Raw genomic sequence first — 19,411 nt, forward strand, 5'->3', positions numbered from 1 at the left:
TTTTGGTAGAGTTGGGGTCTTGCTATGTTACTTAGGGTGGTCACAAATTCCTGGTGTCAAGTGATCCTATTGCCTTGATCTCCCAAAGTGTTTATAGGCATAAGCCACCAAACCTGGGCCTAAATCCCATCTTTAATGCTAGGAAAAGTAGGGTTTAGGGACTAAGGAACTTGCCTAAGGCAAGGCTAGTAAGTGGCAGTGAGCTATGGTGAAAACTCAGGTCTGTCTAACTGTAGAACCTATGATGTTTGTGATGGGAATGGTACTTCAAACAGCTAGGTTAAACAAACAGCACAGTAACTCTGCAGACTACTGAGATCTTTCAATAAGCAGTGCTGATTCTCTTGGCACTAGATTGGGGGTGGGGGATGGGGTTCCCTGGTTTTCCATAAGCTTTCATTCTGCCATCTGTTGGCTATCCCACTTGTCTAGCCGGAAGTAGCTGCTCTACTGGTTCTGCTCTGTTGGAGCTTGTGCTGTGTTGAAGAAAATAAAACCATAGCCAAACATTTAATGTAGCTTTTTTTTTCACTCTACCCAATACTTTTAAATAAAACATTACAATGTCTACTAAAAGTAGTCATGTTTGTTCCTGAAAGGTAGCAGAAACAGGTAATGACACACTTTGGACCCTGAGAGTGTGACAAAAACATATTTACTAGTTGCTACAGTCCTTTGAAATCCCAAGTTTATTTTTTATCATAAATGTTAACAATGCTTATCCAGAAAATAACAGTGTTCAGAAGTTTTAGCATAAAGTCAGATTGAACTGGGTCATAATTGATAATGGAAACTGATAAGTGCCATTGTATATCAGGCTGGGGGGGTTACCGGCTTTATCAAAACTCTGCCTCTCGGGCGGCGCCTGTGGCTCAGTCAGTAAGGCGCCTGCCCCATATACCGAGGGTGACGGGTTCAAGCCCAGCCCCGGCCAAACTGCAACCAAAAAATAGCTGGGCCTTGTGGCGGGCGCCTGTAGTCCCAGCTACTCGGGAGGCTGAGGCAAGAGAATCACCTAAGCCCAGGAGTTGGAGGTTGCTGTGAGCTGTGGGAGGCCACGGCACTCTACCGAGGGCCATAAAGTGAGACTCTGTCTCTACAAAAAAAAAAAAACTCTGCCTCTCTAGGTTATTTGGCAAGGAAAATAAGATGTTTATGTATTAGGATTGATTTTGGGTAACATTCATGCTTCAGGTACTTCCATAGACATTATTTGTACCTTTTAGCAATCAGTGAGGTGCTGTGAGTATGTTAAAATGGTAAGAGGTAACTTCCTCAAGATCAAAAGCAGGAAGGAGTCACACCTAAGCTTAGTTGCACTGATTCCTGATTTCAAGTCAAACACTGTGTACACTACCTGTTTACCACTAAGCTTCTCTTATTAAATGCTAGCAGCCCCTTTGCTTCCTCAGTGAACATCTAGAATATTGACAGATGCTGCCAGGTGGAGCACACCTGTATTCCCAGCTATTCAGGAGGCTGAAGCAGGAAGATCACTTAAGCCCAGCCTGGGTAACATGTTGTGACCCCACCTCTACAAATAAATGAATTAATGAATTACAGATGCCATGATCTTTGAATTTACTTTATTTCAGTGCATTCGTGATCAAGGAGGCATTCTTGGTTTTTCTCTCTCACTGCCCTCTCACACCCTGTCTAAACCATCAGCAAGTTGTGGGGCTCTGCTTTCAAGATACATTCCTTGTTCGTCTACTACTGTCATGTCTATAGCTGTTATTCTACTGTAATCTTAGACCAGAGCCTTCTAACTAGACTGGCTGCTTCCACTCTTCTGTGATCCAAAATGCTATACTCAGCAACCTGAGTAATCCTTTAAAAATATAAGTTAGGTCATGATTTATTCAAACCTTTCAGTTGCTTCCCATTGCCCTTGGGGTAAAGTTCATACCCTTACCACGGCCTGCTGGACTTCATCTCATTTTCTCTCACCCAGCTCCCTGCTGTCCAGTCTAACAGACAGGCTTGTTTCTGTGTTGGGGCCTTTGTTCTGACTAATCCTCTGTGGAAATGCTCTTCTCTTAATATCTGCTTGGCTGCCTCTTTCTCCTCATTCAGGTCTCAGCGAAGGTGTGGTCACTTGACAGAGGCCTTTCCTGATTTCCCCTCTCCCACCCCATCACTCTTTATCATACGCATAACCTTTGATTATATCGTTAATTATCTGTTTACCATTATCAGTCTCTCGAGCTATAATAAAAGATCATGATGGCAAAGGCCTTGCATCTGGTTCTTTATTATATCTCCAAGGCCTAAAATAGTGTGTGGCACCCCTATAATTGTTAAATAAACTGAGCATACCTCTTAGACTAAAACAAGGGTAATAAATCATTTTGGTTTTTAAGACAGTGTCTCGCTCTGTTGCCCAGGGTAAAAGTACTGTGGTGTCAGCCTAGCTCTCAGCAATTTCAAACTCTTGGGTTCAAGTGATCCTCCTGCCTGAGCCTCCCAAGTAGATGAGATTATAGGCACCCATCATGATGCCCCGTAATTTTTCTACTTTTTAGTAGAGACAGGGTCTCACTCTTGCTCACGCTGAGCTCAAGGAATCCTCCAGCCTTGCTCTTCCAGACAAGGTGATAGGATTACAGGTGTGAGCTGCCACACTCAGCCCAAGTGTAATTAATCTTAAGTCTTAATCTTGTACTTGCAGTGTCTTATTAATAAGTTTTATTACTTAATAGATTTCAGTTTTGTTTAGCATTTATAATAGTTTTCTGTGTTTCAGAAATAAAGCTAGTATTTTTGGCAAGATTAAGCCTGTGAGACATTGATCGAATATTCTTCCTTACAGGGACTATTTATCAATCTTCTGTGGTTACTTAAATACTTACACTGAATATGTGAAACCTTGGACACGAGTAATTGGTTTTAATACCTATTCGAAGGACTAGCATAAAGCTTTGGAATACACTTTGAACAGAATTTTATAAAAATATCCTTTATTTACCAGTAGGTGGCACTCTTGATTATGATTAGTTAGAAAACAAGATTTTTAGAATTTTAAAGAGAACAGTTTTAAAAAATTAACATTTCTTTCTTTTCCAGTTTAGTTGAGGTGACCAAACAGCATAATCACAAAATCATCTGTCTTATTGTGAGGCTAATTTATTGTCTAAAACTTCGAGTAGAACCATATTTCCTTATGTAACTATATAGTAGTTAAATATTATCAAGGAACTTGGCCTCAAGTGACATATAACTGTATCATTCCAGACTTTGGACCTTTGTTTCCTGGTGTGGCTATCCGAAGTAACAGGAGTTAAAGACAGGCCAAGGAAGATAAACAAGAGAAGCCATAAGAGAAGTAATCAGAAAAATAGAAACATTGTGGGGGTGGAAAGGTTGGAAAGGGGGTAATTGAGGTTGGGTTTGCTGTGAGTTGATGCCTACTAATTATAATGAGGCTTTCCTTTTGGAGCTAAGAGGTAGCCGTGCTTTTTATCAGTTTTCCAGTATGTTATATGTTGGCTGTGCCATTGCAGGAACTTTGTGAGAATTTCATTGTATGGAAATACTGTCAATGTTCCAACTGGTGTATATTCAAAGGTCTCAGTATAATTCCAGGACCTAAACATTCTCTGTCAGTCAGCCAACTATACACTTAATGTCTCCTAAAATCTCAATGGACTTCTAAAGTAAGTGTCAACTTCTTTCAGTGATTAATGTACCATCTTTGAGCACATTTAACTGGGAAGAACTACATGAGTTGAAAGAGGCCTTCCTTATGTTATCATTTATTAGAGAGAAAAATAGCAGGTAGTATGTTTATCCACAATGCTGGTGTATCATACTGTGGTAAGAAGATAGATCTTTCATCTAAAGATGAAACATGGTATTTGTGATATAATTTGGGTATAGCTGAATAAATTACATATGACTTATATTACCATCTGATTCATTTAGTTTCTTAGAGAGCTTAGAATGTAAGCTCTCTAAGATGGTCTTTGTTTTTACCATGCCTGTTTTTCTCAGTACTTAGGCCAGTGCCTGCCACATACTGGGCTCTTAATAAATATTTGTTGAATGAAGGACTAAATTAATGAATATAAAGTAGGAAAGTAAACACACTTAGCTTGAATATTTTCCTAACACTAAATTTATTACAAATAATTAAAATAATGCCTTCCAAAGAGCTGAGGGAAAAAAAAGTGTTCACATTTTCATTTCTTCTTCAAGTAACTAAGATAGGAAAGGACAGATATTGCAACACAACATGTTAAATGTGGCTATATTGGGCAAAGAAATGTATAAAGATTGACAGAGGAAAGTGGGTGTGAAAGAAACAAACAAATATACCTCTAACTCCTAATCAGTGCTTTTTTCTGATAGGACACTAGTTTTTAAATTTTGAAATGTTGGAGAATGCTTCTGTGTGTACATGTGTTACACTTTTTATTGAAGTATAACGTACAAATAGAAAAGTATACATATTCTAAGAAAATAGCTTGATTACTTTTTACATGCAATCAGCACCCAGGTAAAGAAGCAACATTATCCCTGCCACCTCCTAAGGAAAACTGCTAACTTGGTTTCTAATACTATAGATTCATTTTGCCTATTTTTGTACTTAGTATGATTGGAATCAATCATGTTCTTTTTTGTGTTCTTTTAAGTGTGGCTTCTTTTATTCAGTATATTTGTGATATTCATCTATGTTACTGCATATAGTTTCAGTTTATTTATTGATTTTCACTACTGTATATTTTATCTTATTATTTAGATATATCACCAGTTTACTCTAGGAATGGTCATTTGGATCGTTTTGAGTTTGAGCTGTTATATGAATAGTGTTACTATTATCTACATTGGTTTTTAACATCTGAGAACCTTAGCCTTTTTATGTTTGGGAGCCTCAGTGAATTTGCCTTCCTCTTGTACTTTATATAACAAGAAATATTAAAGACATAGACTCCACTCTTTAGGTGGAGTGGAGGACAATTATGAGACAGTTATAAAATCTACTATCCTCTTCTATAACAGCATGAGCTCAGTCACATGAACTTGGTCAGAGATTTTGGAAACCAGTAGAAAGAAAATGAATATTTGACAGCACCCAAAATTACTTATGAGGTTGGACAATTAAGTTCACAAACTCATCCTAGAAAAAGTGCTTCATACCTTATTGCTGAACATCACCATAATCATCTTTGAAGTACTCCCCTCAGGAAGCTGTGCACTGACACCAGCAGCTAGTCCACCCTTCAAAGCACTTTTTCTATGATGTGTTTGCAAACTTAATTGTCAAACCTTGTATGATGCAACTCTGATGACCAAGAATGGATGAGGCACTGGCGTCAGTGCATAGGTTCCCAACTGGAGTACTGTGAAGGTGACTGTCGTGATATTCAGCAGTGAGGAATGTAGCGTTTTTTCTAGGATCAGTTGGCGAACTTCATTGTCTGACCCCCTTAAGTACCAGGGCAATACCTTGAGTCAACTCTAAATAGTGGCAGAAACCTTATCAAAATGACATTAGGCTCTTGGTTGTTTTGCTGGTAGTTCAACTCATAATAGCACCAACAAATACAAACTCTTCTTTACTAGCTCCTAAGATAATCTGTTATTTCCGCACTTTTCCTTAAAATAATTTTGTTTATTTATTTATTTATTTGAGACAAGTCTCAAGCTGTTGCCCTTGGTAGAGTGCCATGACAGGTCACAACAACAAACTCTTGCACTTAAGCCATTCTCTTGCCTCAGCCTCCCAAGTAGCTAGGACTACAGGCGCTTGCCACAACGCCCGGCTATTTTGTTGTTGTTGCAGTTGTCATTGTTGTTTAGCTGGCCCAGGCTGGGTTTGAATCTGCTAGCTATGGCGTATGTGGCTGGCATCATAACCACTGTGCTACGGGAGCCAAGCCTCTTAAAATAATTTTAAATTTCAGTTTTATGTTTGTCTAGGAAGTATCATGGCGTGTCCTGCTGCCTTGATTCCTGGGTTGTTGAGTGGCTCAGTTGGAGCCATCTGTTCTCAGGCCCCTTTGCTGAGACTGACACCCCGCACTTTGTGCCATCTTACTTTAGCCAGGTAAGTCATTAAGCCTTCAGTGTAATTTGAGATTGATTTTTAAGAAACCTAATCTGCTGATGATTATGGGAAGCATGTGAAACTCCTGAAAAAGGTAACAACTTGGCTTAAATGTGCATGCTGTTGGATCATTAAACTTTAGTTCGGTATGGAAACATTCACTGGCCATTTTGAAGATCCACAATGTTAGTTGTATTTTGGGTAACTGTGATATTATAGGAAAATATTATTTTGTGAGGATAATACTTGATAACCTAATTTTACTTCTTGTTAAAGCATAATGAAATCCGTCAGGAAAACTGATCACTTGGAGAGAACTGCGAGTGTCGTTCGCCGGGAGGTTTGTATCTTTGGAGTATGGGAGGTTTTTCTGTCTGGACTGTTTGTGTATAGTTATGACTGGCTTCTGAGTCAGGCATTACACGTGTTTGGTCCCTTTGAAGGACTAGAGGGGCAGTTTGTTGTTCTGTTCAGAAATTTTCTGAGTAAGACATATAATAACTAATTTGAAAAGGTGACAGAGAAGGGCTTAAATTTTTATTTTTAAACTTGGAATAAATGGATTAACTTTTAAGGAAGGGAGTATAGCAGCAATGGAGGGAACCATCCTCATGGGTATGATGTTTAGGGTTTTATTTCAGGAATACAATTACTTTTAGAGCCTACATTTTATGAAGGGCTTACCTTTTTCTTTTTCTTTCCTTTTTTTGGCACCATTTCTTAATGTCTTCGTTCTCATCCTTGCTTTAGAACATCAGCTTATTTCATCAAGGGAGAAAGCTCTAACAACTGAGAAAGGAAGGTGGATGAACTCTTGTTATCCTTCTAATGTACAGATTTTTCCCTACTATATTCAGACTATACAAAACTAATCTACCATCTGAAGGGGGAGTCAAGGGCTGGTAAATAAAGGATCCTTACCCTTTACCTCAGTGAGTAACCCCATTTTTATTTAAAAGCAGAAATTGGATATTTGCTTTTGCTTTTTTTTTTAAATTTTTTCTCACATATTCAGATATATTTAGTCTTATAGAGCTATTTAAACTAACAGTAAAGAAAATATTTCATATTAGAAAGAATTATACATTTCAACATAGTCAGAAATTATTCGTCACAGTAGTTTGATTTTATGTATTAATACAAGGATATACTTTAAAGGAATGTCATTAGGCTTCACTCTTTTTTTGCAGCCGTCATTGTTTTTTTTTTTTTTTTTTTTGTAGAGACAGAGTCTCACTTTATGGCCCTCTGTAGAGTGCCGTGGCCTCACACAGCTCACAGCAACCTCCAACTCCTGGGCTTTAAGCAATTCTCTTGCCTCAGCCTCCCGAGTAGCTGGGACTACAGGCGCCCGCCACAACGCCCGGCTATTTTTTGGTTGCAGTTTGGCCGGGGCCGGGTTTAAACCCGTCACCCTCGGTATATGGGGCCGGCGCCTTACCGACTGAGCCACAGGTGCCGCCCAGCAGCCGTCATTGTTATTTGGCAGGCCCAAGCTGTATTCGAACCCGCCAGCTAGGTGTGTATGTATGTGGCTGGTGCCTTAGCCACTTGAGCTACAGGCGCCGAGCCAAGGCTTCACTCTTAAAGCTAATTTTGCTTTCAGAAAATTGCTTTGGGGACTGAGGGTGGTGTACTCATTGATTCAGCTTCAATATATATAAATATTTTTGAAAAGTCGGTAAAATCAGTTCATAAAGTTGATTTACGGGCATGTGGGAAAATATACTTTTCCCATTGATGATAAATCTCAAAATACTTTTTTTTTCGGGGGGGTGTTCAACACACAAAAATGCTGATTCTATAAATGTGAGACTTGTTGGGATTTCTTTTTAAACAGTGAAGGCCTTGCCAGTTGTGAGGAAAAAGTAGTTTATTTAACAGGTTTAGACTACACTCTTCCATTTGTATTTTGAGGCAGGTAGCGTTAGAGCACAGGTTGAAAAACTTTCTATAGAGGGCCAGATAGTAAATGTTTTAGGATGTATGGGCTATGCTGTTGTAGTTAAAACTACTCAATTCTGCTTTGGTGGTGTGAAAATAGCCATTGACAATATGTAAACAAATTGGTGTGGCTGTGTTCTAATAAAACTTTACCAAACACCCAGATTTAGCCTATAAGCTAATAATTTGCCAGTTCTGAATTAGAGTAGTCATTTCGGAACTTTGTGGAACAAAATTATTAGGACTTTTTTAGGGGGGGTTACCTTGAGCTGATTTAGGTAAACTACAAAGAAAGTCATTTGTAAACTCTATTAGTATCATGGAAAGGTTAAGAATTTTAGTGCCTGCAAGTCAAAAAATCCAATCATAGTAGTGCCTTGGAGGAAAAATGTTCATTTTGCAACTTTTCTATTTCTGCTTTTCACTCTTCTCCCAAACAGAATAAAAACTAGAAAGAGATGAGGGGAACTGGAGAAAGCTAAATGATGTCCGGGGCCACCACCTCAGCAGAGTATGGTCATTAGAGCTTACCCCAATCCCTCCAGAGGGCACTCCTAGCCACTGAGTAGGGGTTCCGTGTCTTGTTGAAATGAGCTGCAGGTTGGTCCATAACAGAACTAAGCCAGCTCCTCATAGTCTTATCTTCTACTCTTGCCTGTAATTTGTGCAGCAATTGTGTTTTACATAGCTCCCCACTTGGCATTTGCTCTTCAGTTTAAGTTCATGAGGCAGTCTCATCTGCATTTTACAAAGAGGAAGCAGAGCCTAGGTGATGTCTCCCAGGGACAAGGAAGCTCTAGCTCAGAAATCCTAGGCCAGAGGACCCTGCTGCCACTCCTGGAGAGCATAGAGCACTCCCTGAAAATGTCCTTGCAGTGTTGGTCATGGTAGTCCACCCTTCTGGAAAACTTAGTGAATGACCATTTTATGATGTTAATGCGTCTTACTTGGGACTGTAAATATAACCAGTCTGAGTCCTGAGTCTTATGCAGGAAACTGAACTCTGAATAGAATGACATTTGGCTATTTATGTTTTTTTTTCTTAAGAACAATTTTTTTTTTTTTTTTGTGGTTTTTGGCCGGGGATAGGTTTGAACCCACCACCTCCGGCATATGGGACTGGCGCCCTACTCCTTGAGCCACAGGTGCTGCCAAGAACATTTTTTTTCTTAAGAACCAAAGAAGCAGCAGTCCGAATATGACTAGAGATGTCAAGGAGATAAGAATAGAAATATTGTCATTGATGTAAGTTTTGTTCAGGCATGACCAAAATTTTACTGGTGGACTCAATCCATGCATAGCTGCTATAGAGGTTTGGCCCACTGAGCATAGACTGTTCATCAATTTGATAGATTTTGACAGTGAAAGAATTTTTAAATTACTAATTCATATGCATCTACTTACTTCAAAATATGCTAGACATCAGGCTGATCCTGGGGTTGCAGCATTGAAAATGATAAACCCTTGATTCAGATTTCCCTGGGACTCCGATCAGATGAAATTGATTTTATGTACCTAATTGATTGTGGGAAAACTACCAATTATTTTTCAATGGTGCTAGTTTGCATTTAGAAGCCTTATCCTATAATATCGTATGTATGTTGTTGCCTTTTAACTTACAAAACACTTGATTATACAATAGGTTGTTGCTTGATTTTCATGTCCATCCTGGAAGGGAAGTGTAGGGATCCTTATTCATATTTTGCAGATGAGGGAATTTAAGACTCATGGCTTTAGATGGAATGACCCCATTTCCTGATTTGACTGGGGTAGTCCTAGTTTATGCTTCTTATTCCTGGTGTAATTAGTAATAGAACTCCCCTTTCACTCTCAATGTCCTGTCTTAGATGGTATACCGTCAGCCTAAATTTAAAGGACTGGTCAAGTAAGTGGAGGACTCAGTTCTTAAAACTTCCATCTTCGATAATCAAATTAGCTTTTTATGTTCCAACAAAAGAGTATGACACTTTGTTTAATTGAGTAATGTGTTACTTGGCATGACAAAGTGGGGAGTTACTGATGGTGTAGCGGATAGTTAAGTCACATAGCTGAGACCCTGGGACAGAGGACTTTGGCAGTCCTATGGCTTCCAGTGCAGATTTTTTTTTGAGACCGAATCTCACTTTGTCGCCCTTGGTAGAGTGCTGTGGTGTCGTAGCTCACAGCAACATCGAACTCTTGGGCTCAGGCAATTCTCTTGTCTCGGGCTTATGAGTAGCTGGGACTACAGACACCCACCACAATGCCCAGCTATTTTTAGAGACGAGGTCTTGCTCTTGCTCAGGCTGGTCTAGAACTCCTGAGCTCAAGCAATCCACCTTCCTTGGCTTCGCAGAGTGCTGGGATTACAGATGTAAGCTATTGTGCCTGGCCTCCAGTGCAGATTTTTGAGTGATTATAATCTGTTTGACTTGTGGTTTTGCTGAGGTTTGGGTTGGAATGGGATGGGCTGCTTAGCTAGAGAGTGGACTGTGTCCTGAGCTTAACCTTTACAGTTCTCTGCTAGTCAGCACCTGTGTATACACTTTGAGGAGATTGTATGCTGGAATTATCTTCTTTAATTTGAGGAAGGGGGACAGCTGTTTAACATAAAATGTTTCTCAAAGTAGTACACCTAATTTGCTTTGATTATTAGAACTTGATGGTCAGAGAACCTTTAGAGATTACACAGCATGGGATCATCACACTGTCAGCACTGACAAAGCACAGGAGGTTGGTGGAGAGAAACCTCAGGCACTTACTGCCTAGAGGGAGTTGTAGGGACAGTAGAGAAGGTCTTGTGTGATGTACACTGTGAAGGAAATAAAACAGAGTTGTGAGAGGCAAGAGTGATTGGGTTGGGACAATTTCAAACTATTGTGTTACATGAGCTGAGAATTGAATAAGGAAAAGAGTCAGCCATGTACACAGCATTCATGGCAGAGGGACAAGTGAGAACCAACGTGGTTTTTTTTGTTGTTGTTTTTGAGAGAGAGTCTCACTCTGTCACCCTGGTTAGAGGTCTTAAGAGATCATCTTGCCTCAGCCTCCCAAGTAGCTGGGACTACAGGTTCCCACTACTATGCCTGGTTAGTTTTCTTCTATTTTTAGTAAAGACAGGGTCTCACTCTGGCTCAGGCTGATCTTGAACTCCTGAGCTCAAGCAATCCACCCGTCTTAGCCTCCCAGGGTGCTAGGATTACAGGCATGAGCACCACACCCTGTCAAGATTTTGAAGTAGAAATGAGTTTAGGATATTCAGAGGACAGTGGGTATAAGACAGGATGAGAGGTAGGTAGGGGCCAGGTGGTATAAATTGCTGTGGTTTTGGATAAGGAGTTGGAATTTTATTCTTAGCATGTTGGAAAGTTTTAAGCAGAGATAAGTAATTTACATTTTAAATGGGTCCTGTCTTTGCTTTATTGACACCTGGCAGAAAGCTATTGACATAGCCTTTGGAGAGGTGACGGTGGATTCTAGTTGGGTGGTAGCAGTGGGAATGGATCTGAGACAGAGGTAGAGCTGATGGGATTTACAGAGGGTGATGGGGTGTTAGGGGATAGTTAGTGAGAGGAGAGGAAACAAAGATGATTTGTAGGGCTTGGGTTTTCAACAGTTGGTACGTAATATGATGATGGTGACATATATTTACTAAAATGTAAAAGAACAAGTTCAGAAGAGGGGAAATAAAGAGGTTGGCTTGGAAAATAGTCTGGGTAGGGGTAGAGTTAGATGTGGATGGAATTACAGAAGAAACAAGGTTAGACATGAGTTTTATTGACTCATATCAACTCATGTTGATTTAAATCTGGGTTTTAGGTCATGGGGGTTCATTATACTATTTTAACTACTTTTGTATTGTTTGAAAATTTTTATAATAAAGAAGAACATTTGGGAGAGAGAAGAATAACATGTGGGTATGTGAAGTTTGAAATGGAAACCCAAATAAGCAGTTGGATATATGAGTTTGGAGTTCACTGCTGGAAATAAAAAGCTTGAAGTATCCAACTTTTTTTTTCTATCACATATTGGAAGAATAAGAGTTGTCTTGAGCCACACATTAAATACACAAACAATAGTGAAAGCTGATTAGCAAGTAAAAGGTCTGCACATACTTTTTGAGATATCTAATATAATAGATAAACAAAAAAAGGCCTCACAACATCAGTGTGCAGCCAGGGGCCACAGGTTGGACACCCCTTATATTTTAAGCCTTGTAGAGAGTAAGGGAAGAGAGCCCAGGACTCAGCCCAGGGGTGTGTTGACATTTAGAGGCTAAGTAGAAGAGCAAGGGCCAGCAAAGGAGATGAAGAAGGAATATCTATCCAGGAAGGAAGGAAATCAGCAGTGCTTTTTATAAATCCAGGAGAAAAAGTGTGTCAAAAGGAGAGACTGGCCACATGCTGAAATTGGGTGAGAGGTCGTCATTATATTTACCAAAATGGGTAACAAGAATTAGGCGACCAGAATGACCAGCTTTAGTACATTGCTGAGAGGGAAAGCTTGACTGGATTTTGTTGGAGAGTGAGAGACAAGAAAGTGGACGACGTAGGACCACATGTAACTCTTGCAATGTTGTGATGTAAGTGGGAGCAGGGATCTGAGGTGGTAACTGGATTAAGGGAGAGGCTTTTTTTGTTTGTTGTGTTTTGAAAGCACTTAAGTGTCTGGATTCAAATCTCTGCTTTGCCACTTGCTAGCTCTGGCTCACATAGTTTTCTCATATGTAGAATGGGATAGTAATAATCCTGCCTTCTAGTGTTGTTGTGAAGATGAATGGACAATCATTTGTGAAGTGCTGGTAAGGCCATCTATAGGTGTTTGCAGATGGTATTGCTGTTATCTGAAGCGGGAAATATTAGCACCCACACATGTGATGGAGATGGGAGGAGAGGGAGTGATTCAGGAGAGAGGGTAGTTGCTGGAGTGAAGGCTTGAGAACATAGAGAGGAGACAGGCCCAGGGGTACAGTTAGCCTTTGGTGAGTTCCCTCGTCTTTCCATGGTGTAGTGTTGACCAGCATAAGCCACTTAAGGAGTAAAATTGTTTGATTGACTGAGAATTTTGTCGTCTTTTTTTTTTTTTTTCCAGTTAATCACTTGAGTAAAATTAGCTTTCTAAAACCAGATTTCTATATATCAGATATATCAGATTGGTATTCAGCCGCCATTAAATGATGTTTCTGAGTCTCGTTGTCCTTATAGGTAAACTGACATAGTATTCTTGATTAAAGTTTCTTTCAATTCTGAAATTCTCTGAGCTATAACTATATTTTTGTCTTAGGTCATCTTTAATCCTGCGTTTGCCTAAATTTTTTTTTTTTTTGCAGTTTTTGGCAGGGGCTGGGCTTGAACCCGCCACCTCCAGCATATGAGGCTGGCACCCTACTCCTTTGAGCCACAGGCACTGCCCCACCTTTGCCTAAATTTTTAAGCCAGAAGACAAACGAATGGGAGTGAACAGGGAAAGTTAGCCAGTTTCCAAAGAAAGACCTATTTCCTATACAGAGACTTTTGCATCGGCAGAATCATCAAAATACCCTACATAGCATCTTTTAAAATAAGTACAATGGAATTTCTGTTTAGGTGCTGGTTCTGTTTAAACATTAAAAATGTATACTAGTGAAAAAAAAAATGTACACTAGTGAAAATTGGCAAATATGTTGTTATTTTATTGAACAGTAGAAGAGTCTAAATGTTATTTTCTGAAAAACTTCATTTCCTGCCATGTGTTTTAACTTAGGACACAGCTAGTTGAGGTTTCAGTTGCAAAATCTTTTGATCCATTAAAGCGTAAGAGTAAATACAAATGTCAAAATATATAGTTTCTCCATTCTGTTTTGCTTATTCAATAAAACTAATGAAAGATTGGCATTTAACAAGGGCTATGATTTACAGAGTCTAATTATATGAACTAGCTTTGGAATAAAACAAATATTTGGTCTTCAAAAAGATTTTGTTAATGTTTTTAATCTACACTGCTAGAAGTATTTATATAGACTACAATATTTATATTAAGCAAAATACAGGATGTCCCAAAGGTTGCCTCTAAAGTCGCCCTATGTAGAGAAAATGGGAAATTGTAGTTAAGTATACCTCTGCGATCTCCCATTCCTTGTGTACGCATGGTGACCTTAGGGACCACCTTTGGGACACCCTGTAACTCAGTAAGAGGGAGGCATAGCTTTAAAAATCATGAATTATGTAAAGCATTATGTGTTCCTATTGTAAGAGTTTTATCCAGATCATTAGGACAGACAGCAATGAGTATATTACTGTTTATATTATTTATGGATCTCCAATCCAAAAATTCAAAATCCAAACTGTTTCAAAATCCAAGACTTTTAGAGCACTGACATATGCACAAAAGAGCATTTCAGATTTCAGATTTTTGTATTTCAGATACTTAACTGGTGAGTATAATGCAAGTATTCTGATACCCCCCAAAATCCAAACTCCAAAACATTTCTGGGTACATAACCTGTAATACCAACAGACATAATGCATCTGGAAATATTTTTGGTTATAAACACTGTCCAAATGAAAATATGGCTTAATAGAAAAGGTAGCTTTCTCCATTGAATTTTATTTTGGATGTTGGGAAATTATTTCATTTCACATAATCTAGCATTTGGTTATGACACATTCTCATATATTTCGGCCAAAATTCTGCTCCCTGTCCAGTGATTATGAATGTTGATTTCCCTGCCACCAGGTGAGTCTCCTGGATGTGTTTCAAATTTATACATTCCTAGTTTTGTTAAGGAATCCATCAGATGCCAGTTAATCTGTTAGAAATGAAATAATCTAGCTTTTGGCTATGTTTCAACAGATTATTATATTGAAAGAAAATAATGACTGCTTATAAAGTAACATTTCTTTTTTATAAACATAAAAAATGGGAATCATAAAGTAATAAAGAGACCTCTGCTGATTCTTATTATTGTTTTTGTAATAAGATACTTAAAGTAAAATATGTGGCAAACAAAGGAAGATACCTGTTCTGCTGAAGAAATCTCTGCCTTCTCTGACCTCTTCCACATATTTGAACATGAATCTGGCTTTTCTATCACATGTCCCTTTCTTCCCACCCCCAGCTTTTTTTAAACAACAAAAAGCTCCTGAACTTCAACCAATCATGGTTCTGGAAACCAGTTTTAAGTGACTTGGAGTTAGAGTTTTTATTTATTCTGCAAATACTTACTGAGCCTTGGTGTGTATTGGGCTTTGTGCTTGATCTGGGGAGTTAATTTAGTTATACATTCTATCCAGTAGCTGACCACGGGAGGCTTATGGTCTGTATGGTGGAAAGACATGTTCATATGCTAAATATGATAAGGCAAACATTATATTAATTTAGTGAATAAGAGAGGGAAGACCTCAGGCAGGGGGGAGTATTTGAGCAGGACTGAAGGGTGGGCAGGAGGTTGGAAGACAGAACTGAGAAAGCGTGGTACCTGCCAAAGGACTTAGGAAGAGTTTTGGGAGGTGGGCACGTGTCAGTTACCTTTGTGGACCAGCAGGTTGCTCAACTTGGCTGGAAAACCACTACCTCGCAAGCAGGAGCTTGAGCCGGTATGAGTCAAATAGGCCTTTCAGCAATTTTTTTTTACAGTTGAATGGTAGAGAGCCCTTGAAGGCTTTTGAATGGGGGAGTAACTCATGGAAATGGGAACATTAGGAATATTTGCTTCTTGGCTGCCTTAAGAGACACAAGAAGGAGGCCGCAATAGTTCAAGTGAGAAGAAAGAAATTGTCGACTTAGGATGGTGGCAGGTGGGCAAGGGAATGAAAAAACACAAACTGAATATACAGAATGTGTAATGTGGCTGTGTTAGAGACAGAATGCCTAAAGAGTCAAAGTGTGTATGTGGGTATATCAACAGAAAATATATTTGATCGTGTTGAGTCCAAGAATTGAAATCCTAGGGCTAGAAAGAAGGTAGTTTCGTGGGTCTCTGTGAGGGTAGGGCAGCCTTCTCTATCCCTGGATCCCTAGTACCCCAGTCTCAGGCACCATGCTCAATAAGTGTTTGTGGAAGGAATGAATGTGGTGGATTGAGTTGTACACATAATCAACTTTACTGTTGGGACAGAACTGAAGGGGCTAGCTGACCTGGGTTTGAATCCTGACTTGGCAGTTCCTAGTTAGGAGATCTTGAGCAAGTTACTGAACCTTTCAGTTTCCTGTTCTGCAGGGTAACTGTCTTTTGGGATATAGTATTATCTCTATTGACTGAATAAATTAATACACACAAAACAAAACATTTACCTTGCATCAGGTATATACCTGAGATGAATGCTTCTCAGGCCTTAACTGTTTTTACTTATGGGAAAGAGTAGATATGACCCAGTCACTGGAAAAAATGATAAAGGAGAAGGGGGACCAGGGTGGAGAGGTAGGAGGGGTCCTGAAAAGTTCCATATTGGCGATCCCAAGGCAGGATATTACTTCAGGGTGGAAAGTAGCAAATTCAGAGAGATCGGGGGATGAGGACTGAGACTGGGCATTGGGTTTGGTGGTTCTGGAAGACATCAACCAGCCCTGGAGGGAGAGCGGAATCCAGGTTCCTTGTGTTTAGGGAGGACATCAGGAAAAAGGGAAGCAGAGGAAGGAATGAAAGGCAAGATTTGTAAAATGTCTTAAAAGACAGTATAGTGTTGAAGTTTGCACTAGCAAAGTTTGGTAGGCTAGGGTGTTCCAGCTTACCAGGCCACACAGCTCTTTGTAGTTCATGTGATCGGTCCCCTGGGTGTGCGGCGTGTAGTCTTTGAGGTCCTGTGCCGCAGCGCTGGTCCAGTGACTTAGATGATATTGATGAGTAAAGTGTAATACAGAATGTAAAACAATACTAATAAAGTAATTCTAATCAACATGGTAAAGTGTTGCTTTAATACAGGGATACGTTTTGAGGAATATATTGTTGGGCAGTTTTGTTGTACAAACTCTAGAGTGTACTTATACAAACCTAGATGGTGCACACTCAGGCTATGTGGGATAGCAATAGCTGCTAGCTACAAACCTATATAGTATGTCACTGTGTTGAATACTGTAGGCAGTTAGTGACACGGAGGTAAGCATTTGTTTCCCTAAACATAGAAAAGGTATGATACAAATACAGTATTGTGGTCTTATGGGACCACTATCATATATGTGGCACCAAAAAGCTGTTAGGTGGCACGTGATACATTGTAACCGGTACTTCATGGGTTTTGTGGGCAGCAGTGTTATAGATACTTTCATATCTCATTTAATCCTCCCAGCAGCCCTATGAGGTATAGGTGTTGTTGTTCTCATTTTATAGCAAGGGGAGTGGGGGGAACACTAAGTAACATGCCCAGAGTCACACACAGCTGGTAATGGTGGAGACAGAATAAAATGCCAGCTGGTTCAGCTACAGAGCCCAGGCTGTCAACAGCCATATTCTGCTACTTCCCTTATTTTGTTGCTGAATTGCTTAGGTGGAGCAGATGCTGTTAGGTATCCTGTGGGATGAAACAGGAAAGTACTAAAGAAAGGAAAATGGAACATAAAGGAAAGGGCTGGTGGTGCTGATGGAGCAGTGTTTCAAAGGGTCAGGAGCACAGGAAGAAGATCAGTGATGGAAGGTAACCCCACTTGCTCTTCAAGAGAGGAAGAGAGGGTTGACAAAAATGTAGAGAAGGAAACAGATAAGTCATTTTGTGGAAGAGATGGAAAGGTAGACAATTTTAGGAGATATTTTGAGGTGGTGAGGGAGGGCACCATCCATCCTGAGACTTTTCCAGTGGATTATAAGAGTGGTCTCCTACTGATGGTTTAATTAGACCCAGTTCAGCTATTAGAGCAAAGGGTCTGAATGAGCTAGCATTAGGGGGAGTCATTCATCAAACTTGACAAATTTCCAAGTCACTGTTTGGTGGAACCATGAAGCTAACACCCTCCAAGGAGAGGGCTGTGTTTTTGTCAACGGCTACTGAATTGATTTGCTGTGACAAGTGGAGTTGAACAGAAGTGGGTGGTTGAGTCATGTTGTCCTTTTTCCCTACTTGTGATGACGTTCCAGGTTTAGGGAAGGAAGGGAAACACAAAGCAGATGAAAAGAAGAAAGAATGAAAAAAGAGAAACATTTTGGGGTTAAGGGATGCTGAGGCATGGGTGGCACTTACCTGAATAGCTCCTGCATCACACCTATTCAGGCCTTTCCAGAAATAAGATATGTCATTTAGAACAATTCTTCTCAAACTGTCTATAGGGAAGAGCTCTTGCTGTTGTTTTAAAGGTTGTGAACTGTTTGTATTTTGTAAAATACTGTATAGTATAAAATGAATTAGAAAAAATGAATTAAAACAACAAAGACATAAAGAGTACAAACCTAGTTTGTTTTCTGTTGCTAGATTCAGAATTATACACAGTTACTCTGTAAAATTGCTAAAAAAGTTTGAGTGCTTTTAATGGCTGAAATCAGCTTGTTATGGACTCCTTACACACTTAGAAGCAACAGGGAGCCTCAATGATGGAGAATTTAGATGCCGCGTGGGGTTGTTCACAGGGTTCTCATTCCCTGAGCTCTTCCCAGAGTGCTTAGCCTAGTGCATGGACTGTAATGGATGCTCACCAAATAAATGCTAGTTAAATAGTCCCTTTAGGAGACAATGTTTGTGTGCAGAATACAATTAAACTAGTCTCTCAAAACAATTTTAATTAAAATTTGTTCACCTCCTGGTACCAAAACTAAAGCAAAGTATGCTTTACCTAGTTTGGCAATTTTCAAAAACCACATCTTTGTGGGTTTCAAAAAACCTTAGTTCCCAGAAAACCACCATTTGTCCCTTGCATTGTGTATGCAGTAACATCAGCCACTGTTCATCTTTTGGTTTTAGATTGTGTCGGCAGCTAAGGTGTGTGGGGCTGCCAGTGAGTCACCATCAGTAAAGAGCCTCCGCTTGCTTGTTGCTGATCGAGATTTTTCCTTTAAAGCTGGCCAGTGGTAAGTGGTTTCTCATTTTTCCAAGTGTGCACCTTCAAGAAGGTGCCATCAGATAGGAGGGATTATTTTTTCTTCTGGAAAGGACTTCTGTGGCTAGCCATTCCCCCGAGGGAGAGGAATTCTATGTCATTTCCATCCAGGATGAGCTTTTTGGGCATTGAGAATCCGATTCCTTTCCTGGCCTCAGAGCCTGCTTCGGTTTTGAGCCCACAGCTCCCTCAGCCATATATGAAAATTGTTATCTTAAGTTTTCCAGATTCAAACAAAGCAGCTACTTCTCTACTCCCTGGAACCAACAGCTGTGATGATTACGTTCTGCAGGAGTAGTTGCTAACAGAACGCACTGCGGTAATCCAATCTGCTTAAGTTATGTGTTGCTGGGTATTCGTGTTTTTAAAAATTAGTCTTCTTATGTCCAATGCAGAGTAAACAAAGCAGCCTGAAGTGTAGCCAGTGATGTCATCACAGAG

The 19,411-nt window shown here is 39.7% G+C and overlaps 1 protein-coding gene across 10 annotated transcripts in view; it reads left to right on the forward strand.

Moving 5' to 3' along the window:
* Positions 1 to 19,411, forward strand: part of OXNAD1 (oxidoreductase NAD binding domain containing 1) — a 44,241-nt gene that overhangs the window by 2,520 nt on the left and 22,310 nt on the right. For 5 of the 10 annotated variants that reach the window (XM_053599453.1, XM_053599454.1, XM_053599452.1 and 2 more), the window contains 4 exons: positions 3,235 to 3,325; positions 5,923 to 6,049; positions 6,326 to 6,389; positions 18,835 to 18,941. In XM_053599453.1, the coding sequence (XP_053455428.1) occupies positions 3,235 to 3,325; positions 5,923 to 6,049; positions 6,326 to 6,389; positions 18,835 to 18,941 (389 nt within the window). Of the gene's footprint in view, positions 1 to 3,234; positions 3,326 to 5,920; positions 6,050 to 6,325; positions 6,390 to 18,834; positions 18,942 to 19,411 lie in introns of all 10 variants that reach the window. The other 5 variants (XM_053599457.1, XM_053599455.1, XM_053599458.1 and 2 more) reach the window with 3 other exon arrangements.

This window comes from Nycticebus coucang, chromosome 8 (assembly GCF_027406575.1).
Source record: "Nycticebus coucang isolate mNycCou1 chromosome 8, mNycCou1.pri, whole genome shotgun sequence".
Lineage (NCBI taxonomy): Eukaryota > Metazoa > Chordata > Mammalia > Primates > Lorisidae > Nycticebus > Nycticebus coucang.